This window comes from Talpa europaea (genome assembly GCF_964194135.1).
Source record: "Talpa europaea genome assembly, chromosome: 2".
Taxonomy (NCBI): Eukaryota; Metazoa; Chordata; class Mammalia; order Eulipotyphla; family Talpidae; genus Talpa; species Talpa europaea.
The window spans coordinates 39,241,873-39,251,003 of NC_140068.1; the positions used below are offsets into that span (position 1 = coordinate 39,241,873).

At 41.5% G+C, this 9,131-nt stretch overlaps 1 protein-coding gene across 1 annotated transcript; it reads left to right on the forward strand.

The window, feature by feature from the left end:
• Positions 1-3,151: 3,151 nt before the first annotated feature.
• On the forward strand, positions 3,152-8,691 carry HS3ST5 (heparan sulfate-glucosamine 3-sulfotransferase 5; the record flags this gene model as incomplete). The annotated part of the gene is made up of 2 exons (XM_084227679.1): positions 3,152-3,258; positions 7,751-8,691. 2 exons carry the CDS (start codon positions 3,152-3,154, stop codon positions 8,679-8,681), a joined length of 1,038 nt encoding a protein of 345 aa, XP_084083805.1. The 3' UTR covers positions 8,682-8,691.
• Between the last annotated feature and the right edge of the window lie 440 nt (positions 8,692-9,131).

A 9,131-nucleotide genomic window follows, 5' to 3' on the forward strand; every position in this document is an offset into this window, starting at 1 on the left:
ATAGGGGAAAAAAAAAAACAAAAACACTAGCTTACTGAGCAAAGCAGATAGATTCTGAGTTCATCACCTTTCATTTTTAGGTTTCTAGAACTTTTGAGTCAGTCAGTAGATTTAGCTGTTGCTAGGAGATATGGTAATACATACCGAAGAAGGCAGCTGCTAATGCTAACCCTACACTTCTGAACCATGGAATGTCTAACTTTGGTTCTGAACGTAAGACCAAGACTTCTGTGGAGGAGAGGGGTGACTTGGTCTGGGGCGTCACATGGAGAGGGCTTCCTTGAGTGCCCGGGACATTGACCAGACCTTGAAGAATGGGTGAATAGACCAAGACACACAGGACCAGTGAGCTGATGAAAGGGGACACAGCATTGCGCAGTAGGATTCTGAGCAGCAGAATGTGAGCACTGCTTTTAGATAGTGGAGGAGCCTTGATGACTCCCAGCCTCCGTCTGAGCTGTTCTTGTATTGAAGCATGGTGACCCTTGTTAAGGATATGGACAAGGTCATTTCACCATTACTTTATCCATTTCTCCCTTTTGGACTTGGCATTCTTCAACCCCAGAATAACTTTGTTCTTTTACACCACTTCGTAAATGCACGTTAAATTTATTCACATTAACATGCACATAACCATTTAGCTTAGTTTGGAAAACTAATAAGCCTTAAAGAAACTATTTCTTCTCATTACAGCCTATGGAATGGGAAGGTAAGAGATTTTGTTCCACTCAGTAGATAAGGAAAGGAAAGCCCAGAGAATCTAAGAGGCCACCTCAAGTTCTCAGAGTTATTATAGAACTTGAACAGTTTTCTGCTGACCTCCACCAACCACCCTAGCCTCTGCCTCTTGCTGCAGTATTTGCATTTCCACAGGGATCAGAGACTTTGCTAAAAGCATATAGCTCTAATTAAGGGTTCTGGACATTTAAAAAAAGAAAATGGGATAAGAGTCATTCTTTTCAGTAAAGCCCTGAATCACACTTACCTAAGGTACTGCCTTTGCCTTCACATTACCTGCCAACTGTGTCACCAAAGGGCAAGTTAGAGACGATTGTCTAAGCTCCACTTTCCCTGTTCATGCAATGGAAATGACTATTCCATGAGGTTTTTCTGATAATCTCCTGAAAGACCACCTGTATGTAATATGTTTTGTCCCGTGGTAGATCTCAATAAACCTCATTTTCTCTTCCTCACGCCCACATTTTATCTACACACAAGCCAACCCTTGCTAAGTCAGAATCACAGACTCCCCCAGGCCACACAAAGACCCTTCTTGTCTCCTTTTTGCTTTTATTTTTTTTTATAATCTTATTTATTTTATTTATACAAGCACTGGGTACAGTCAGAAGCGCGGGAGGGTGAGAGAATTCACCAGAGCCAGAGCAGGGAGAAGAGCAGGCAGAAGGACCGAAGTACACTGCTGAGGGGAGCAGCAGGCGGCAAGAGAGGTCTGCACGCCATGTGGGACCCTCCTCCGGTGGCCGGGGAGCAGCCAGGGATCGAACCAGCGCTGCAGAGGCTGCGGGCAGCTTCGCAACCCAGTGCTCAACCGCTGCGCCACTGGGGAGGCCCTCCTTTTTGCTTTTGTCCTTAGCCTTCTCTCTCACCCTCAGCTTCTTGGATAGCCACACCAGTCCTTTCTCTTCTCAAATCAGCCAAGAATATTCTGTCCTTTGCACACACTGGTACCTCTGCCTGAAGCCCATGTTGTCCTATTCCTGTTTCTTTGCTCCTTCTTGTGTTGGATGAGTGCTGCTCTATCTCGCCCTTTTGGGATGCCCTCCTACAGCCTCCTCACCAAATCAGGCACCATAGTCCACCAATTAAAAAAAAAAGCATTCCCGTGGAACTCACATCCCTGACCACTTCCTTCATTTTCTTTCCACATTTATTCACACCTCATCATTAATTAGGTTGCATTCTCTGGTTATTTCACAATTCCATAACCATATTACTAGTTTTCCAGGGCCTGAAACTTGTTCAAAACCATTTTTGGCATCCCCTGTAAGCCTAGTATACTATCTGAAAGTGCATTGTTGCTCAGTATTTTCTTGATGGATGAATGAACAGATCAATCAGCTTTTAGCATAGCCCCTTTGCAAAGAGAAAATCTGCACATAGCATATTTGTAGCGACCATTGCAGCAATACAATTTCAAATCATGATCCACTGCTGTAGTTCTTCTTGGATTGCTATTTTGAGTTTCGAAAGGAAGCAAACAATCTTATAAAAGGGAGATTGGATTTATTTTTAATAAGAAAGGCTGAATTGGAAGCTTTCATTTCTCCCCCAATTTTAATAACAGCATTGGCAAATTCTCACACTCCACAACTTTATTTCATGTATGAGGGAATAAGGCTTCCAGGTGAGCTTCTGTCGTGATGTAAGAGCAAGACCCATATCATCAAACCTATTTAAATTCACCTAGAGCCAGAAGGAGTCACTTAGCAAGGGCATCTAGTCTGAAATGACTTCAGAATCAGTCTGTTCCAGGACAAGGTAGAGGACATGAAGGGGTACATCAGTTTACTCAGAACCATTACCCTCAAATATTTGAGGTCCTGATAGTTACCACTGATAACCTCAGTAAATAAATCACTTTTGACATTGCCTCCTTTCTCCATTCACAACCATAACAAACTAAAAATATATGTAAGTGTGACATTATTTTATGCTCCAAATGATTACTTAATGAAATGGTATATTAACTTCTACATTCACTCTGTTATTCTGAAACAGAACCTTCAATTTAATATTTGCCCAACTGGTAATCCTTCGATTTTTAGTGGTTTATTTTATCAGTATTCTTTGAACAACAAATATGCACTCACACACATAATATTATAATGTATGCTCTTTAACTTACTTTGACAATTGCCTAACAGGTTCTGTCTACTTAATATCTTCCCCCTAATTTAGTATTTAATGTTATAAGACAGACCAAGTCAAGGAAGGAGTTACGATAAATACCTGTTATATCATGAGTGTTGTCTACCATGTAATGGAGTCTGTTCTTTATCTTATAGCATCACTTAATCCCACCCCACTTGGCTTTGTGACAGTCAATAGAACCTATAGAAATAACCACTTATCAGTCCTGTTCTCTCCCCATCTCTCAGACTGCAGAAGTCCTGAAGGTTGATGGAGGGCCATGCTATTCAAACAGCAGGCGTGGCTGAGACAGAAGCTCCTGGTCCTGGGAAGTCTTGCTGTTGGGAGTCTCCTATATCTAGTCGCCAGAGTTGGGAGCTTGGATAGGTAGGTGATTAAACGCATGCATCTGCCTATATGACTTTAAGTGTCTCTTGATTTAATTTTCTTAGGACAAGATTTTAAATCTTTCCATTTGTTTTCTTGCCTCAGAATTCCCAAGACTTTTTGCAGTATTGATTTTGATTTATTGAACCTTTGAAAAAAGGATGTCCAAGTTACTCAAACCTAGGTGTTCATCAAGATCCATTTGTATTCTGCATACATTGACATTTGTTTTCAGAGAAGGGATAAAGCCTTGTGCAGGAAAAAAATGTCATTTAATGGAGCTCAAACTGGTATATGTGTATCTGATTGTTGACCTCTAGCCATAGCAAAATAGTGATGATATATTTATGCATCTTCATTTTGGAATTTATGAGTGGACAATTAATGTGCCACCGGGAGAGTTAAAATTATGTATGAGTCTGTAAAAGAGCTCATCAAGTTTGGAATCCATTGCCCTGAAAAGATGGCTGCAGGCCTGGGGAGTTTTAACTATGTTAATGAGCTCTGGATTCCTGGAGCTGAATGTACAAGGAGGCTGTCGCTTAGAGTAATTGCCCAGAAAGCAATGGAAAATCCGTGGAGAGGAAATTCACAGAGCTAGGATTTAGCTCTAAAGAGACAAACAGTTGAGAGAAACTAGGTGCACAAGTCCCAGCTGACTCAGTTGGCTTCATGTTAAGTTTTTCTGTCTGTACCACATTCAATATGATTGGAAAAGACAGGGAAGTTAATCTCCGAAATGTAAGACTTCCTTCTTTGCCTGTTAGAAGTAATTTTTTTGCTAAAAAGACCTAAGTATGTTATCCATGAATTCATTTGCCATTGTCTAAGAAAATACAGACACACTTCTTTCTATTTTTAAAAAAAGATTTATTTTATTTATTTATGCATACAAGAACTAGGGTTCAGGCCAGCGGTGCAGGGTGATGAGAGGATTCACCAGAGACAGAATAGGGAACAGAACAGGTAGATTGACTGAAATACACTACTGAGGGGAGCAGCGAGCGAGACAGGAGAGGTCTGCTGCACCATGTGGGTTAAGCCCTCTGGAGGGGGATCATGCTGCAGTGGCTTCCTGGCTGCCAATAGCTTCATCGTGCTAATACTTAACCCCTGCACCACCAGGAAGGCCCTACAGACACACTTTAAAATGAAAATGCCAGGCCTCCCCTGGTGGCAGTTGAGCGCGCCGTGCTGTGATGCTGTCCATAGCCTCTGCAGTACTGGTTTGATCCCGGCCGGCCAGCGAGGGTCCCACATGGCGCGGCAGACCTCTCCTGTCTCACCCGTTGCTCCAGCAGTGTATTTCGTCAGTCTGCCTGTTTTGTGCCCCACTCTGTCTCTGGTGAAACCTCTCACCCTCCCGCGCATCTGGCCTGTACCCCGGTTCTTGTATAAAATAAAAAAATAAATCTTTAATAAATAAATAAATGACTGAATGAAAAGGTCTTCCTTAAAGTTTTTTTCTTTTTCTAATCTCTATATCTTATCACTCAGATAATTCAACAAATAATGTATCAGTGGTTCTTGTCTTTCTTAAACCAGTGTCAATTTTGACAATAAAGTAAGCTTCACTGCTTCTTCCCAATTCACATTCCTGAGTAGTTCCCACTTATGGGTTGTTTTTTTTTTTTTTTTTTTTTTTTAATAGAGGCATGCTTTATTTATTTGTTTGCTGGTTTGTTTGCTTGTTTTGTTTATACATGCACTGGGTACAGTCAGAAGTGCGGGAGGGAGGGTGAGAGAATTCACCAGAGCCAGAGCAGGGAGCAGAGCAGGCAGAAGGACCGAAGTACACTGCTGAGGGGAGCAGCGGGCGGCAGGAGAGGTCTGCGCGCCATGTGGGACCCTCCTCCGTTGGCCGGGGAGCAGCCGGGGATCGAACCGGCGCCGCAGAGGCCGCGCGCAGTTTCGCAACCCAGCGCTCAACCGCTGCGCCACCGGGGAGGCCCCCCACTTATGGGTTGTTAACCACTACAAGAAATGGTATCATCTAGAGCTTATCACTAATGAAGATAGTTGAGATGGCACCATTGTCCTATGTCCATAATGGAAATTTTATATCAGGTTTTCTCAATTTTAATCAGTTTGAAGTCATTTGCCTTTTTATGAGTAACACATTAGTTATTTGTCATTAACACATTAGTTATTTAGTTGATTTTTTTTTATTTTTAACCCAATCTCTAATGCTTATCAGATAGTTTTTGTGAAAAAATGGACTGCTTTCTCAAACCTCTCACTTGAAGGTTTGAGAAGATTGCTGAAATCAGGACATTGCTTTAGTAACTAAGATCCGGCTCTGTGGATGAGGGGCTGAGATTGGTTTCTTCAACTTGCTGGGGTTTTTTTTGTTTTTGTTTTTGTTTTTTGTGGGACCCTCGCCGGTGGCCAGGGAACGAACCTGCGCTGCAGAGGCAGTGGGCAGCCTCACAGCCCAGCGCTCAACCACTGCGCCACCAGGGGAGGCCCTCGACTTGCTATTTTAATCATGAGAGTAGTTTTTTCAGTCTGGGCCCATGCTCAGAATGTGCACCTCAGGAAATGAGAAACAACATGATATTTTCTTCTGTCTTGAGTTACAGAGGCCAAAAAGCAATTGTTCTGCAGGGGATGAGCTCCCCTGGTAGAAGATAAAAAGAGAATGGAAAGGAGAAATGGAAATGATCCTTTTCTAGAAGGAAAGTATTCCATTCCAGCCCAAACAGAGCAGAGGCTGTTTCAGCCTCTCTGTTAGGTTTCCACAAGAGAATTGTCCTACAAAGAAGATTTGATACTCTCCTCATTTCTCCCAAAGATAGTACTAACATCTCCTTAGAAGCACAGAGGTCCATCCATTAATTTCGGTGGATGCCTTAGGGAAGTAGGACTTCATTCTCAACCAAACCCCAGTGGAGCGAGAAGTTGAATTTGTTATATCCCAGTCAGTGTCACTAGTGAAAATATCTTTGACTGTGTGGTGTTACTACTTCTCTATCTTCCACTTAGAACTCTAGCATATTAATCCTGTTAAGAAATTTATTGACACAAGCTTCATGCTTTTCTAAAATACTGTGACAAACACTACTGTTATATTTTCATGTTTTCCACAATGACCATGAGTTGTTTCTAAAATCATAAAAAGCAAACACCATAAAAAAGCAAAATATATTTGTGTTCTTCCTTAAGCAGTATGATAGATAGCTATTCAAACAGAGTCCATTAGGCCAAGCACTTTCCCCTTAGAACTTTGGCATGACTTTGAGGTTTTGTTTTTCTCCCTTCCATTATAAACATTACAGAAGATAAGAAAGGTAAAATAGGGTCTCTTGGGAAAAGCAAGTACCAAACTCATTGCCACAAAGAGGGAGACAGAGACACTAAATTATTAAAACTGGAAGGTTTAGGTAGAGAAATTTGTTCAAAACCATTTTGACTAGTGTTGTATCCCTTAATGAGAAGACAAAATGCCTTCTTAGATAAACTTAGAAAAATTAAAATGAATTTTAGTTGAGTTACAGACTATACTCAAAAGGAAACTATTTACTATGTATATTAATCATGACTAATTAAAGTCATTCTGATCTAATGTCACAGTAACTGTTACCTCACCTTTCTCTCTCAGAAAAGTCAAAGTAGTTGCTCCTAAAGTAGGGTAATGTTGAAATGGAAATCCTCTTCCTTTTTGGTTCTATCCACTGCAATTTTCCTTCATGAGCTCAAGTCCCTGATTTAAATGTGGTTGGCAATGAGGACCTGAGATTTCAGGCCCAGCCAAGGTCCTGTTGATTTCTGGTCCCGGGTGTGGTAGGCATTTGCTGCTAGCAGTTGGGTTTGTTCCTACATTCAACAAAGTGAAAACATAATCCTGATCTCTTTGGATAGAGAGAAGCTGAAGAAATGCAGACCCCTTCTAGCTGTCATCAAGGCCAAGGCCAGAAATTCTCATGGAATGAAAAGTTTTAGCAAGTGCCAAGATTGGAATTTATAGGTTGATGATACAAATAACCAAGGGCAAAGACTAGGATCTCTTTACAGACTATACCTCAAAGATTTTTTGAGAGCCAAATGAGTGCTGCTGATCTCAGGAAAAAATACCACCACATGAAACCCAAAAGACATGGCCTCTGAGATTTCCTCAGCCCCCAGCTGAAGATTATAAAATTTGCCTTTCACATTTTCTAAATGATACTAACTGGTGAGCCATTAAAAGGCTATTAGTATGGCTGGTTGTCACTGTCCTATGCTGTGAACATAAGTACATGAGATAGTCAATTAAGTGCCTGGTGAATAAAAATTTTCAGGAGCACTAATAAAAAAAAATCCCATCGATTATATGGGCTCCATTTAATACAGGGTTGCCTAAAATAAAATGTCTCCAACATGTGTTCATTATGGGTTGCAGCAGGTTGGGAACCATAGTCTTATTTGTTCATTTGCAGGCTTACTTTCTGGGGACCAGAAAAATGAGAAGTTGGTTGCAATGAGCCTCTTAAAGTATCTCTGTTGTTTGCAGGCTACAACCCATTTGCCCCATTGAAGGCCGATTTGGAGCCCGAGGTCAGGCTGAATTCCCTCTCCGTGCCCTGCAGTTTAAGCGTGGTCTGCTGCACGAGTTCCGAAAGGGCAACACTTCCAAGGAGCAGGTTCGCCTACATGACCTGGTTCAGCAGCTTCCGAAGGCCATCATCATTGGGGTGAGGAAAGGAGGCACAAGGGCCCTGCTTGAGATGCTGAACCTCCATCCAGCAGTGGTCAAAGCCTCTCAAGAAATCCACTTTTTTGACAATGATGAGAATTATGCCAAGGGCATTGATTGGTATAGGAAAAAGATGCCTTTTTCCTACCCTCAGCAAATCACAATTGAAAAGAGCCCAGCATATTTTATCACAGAGGAGGTTCCAGAAAGGATTTACAAAATGAACTCATCCATCAAGTTGTTGATCATTGTCAGAGAACCAACCACAAGAGCTATTTCTGATTACACTCAGGTGCTAGAGGGGAAGGAGAGGAAGAACAAAACTTATTACAAGTTTGAAAAGCTGGCGATAGACCCTAATACCTGCGAAGTGAACACCAAGTACAAGGCAGTAAGAACCAGCATATACACTAAACATCTGGAAAGGTGGTTGAAATACTTTCCAATTGAGCAATTTCACATTGTTGATGGAGATCGCCTCATCACAGAACCTCTGCCAGAGCTTCAGCTCGTGGAGAAGTTCCTAAATCTTCCCCCAAGGATAAGTCAGTACAATTTATATTTTAATGCTACCAGAGGGTTTTACTGCTTACGATTTAACATTATCTTTAATAAGTGCCTGGCGGGTAGCAAGGGACGCATTCATCCAGAGGTGGACCCCTCCGTCATAACCAAATTGCGCAAATTCTTTCACCCTTTTAATCAAAAATTTTACCAGATCACCGGGAGGACATTGAACTGGCCCTAAAGTAATGACATGCAACACCATGTGTTGTGCCTGGAGACACACATTGTCTCCTCTAGATTAAAATATGCACTTTTCCTAGACACAACTACCCAAGTCATTTTTCCATGTATACTTGTACATAGGCAGTGGGTGACCAAATATAATACCAATTCTTTTTCTACTGAAAATTTACAAAATAAAATTTGCTGTCTGCATAGTTGCATCTTTTAAGCTATTTACAAAAAAGAAAAGGTGGTGGTATCGGGGGAAAAGTGACTTCAGCCTTCTCAAAGAGTTAGTCTTCCTTTGAGTCAGAATTTGTCGCCTGCCATTTTCATCAATTTAAGCCAAAAGATTAACGTGTGAAAATATACCAATGGCTGTGAAGCTTCAGGAAGTAGAAGATTCAGTTATGCATTCTTTTCTAAGGAAAACCTGGCTCTTTAATTCAAATGGTGAATTAGTGCCATG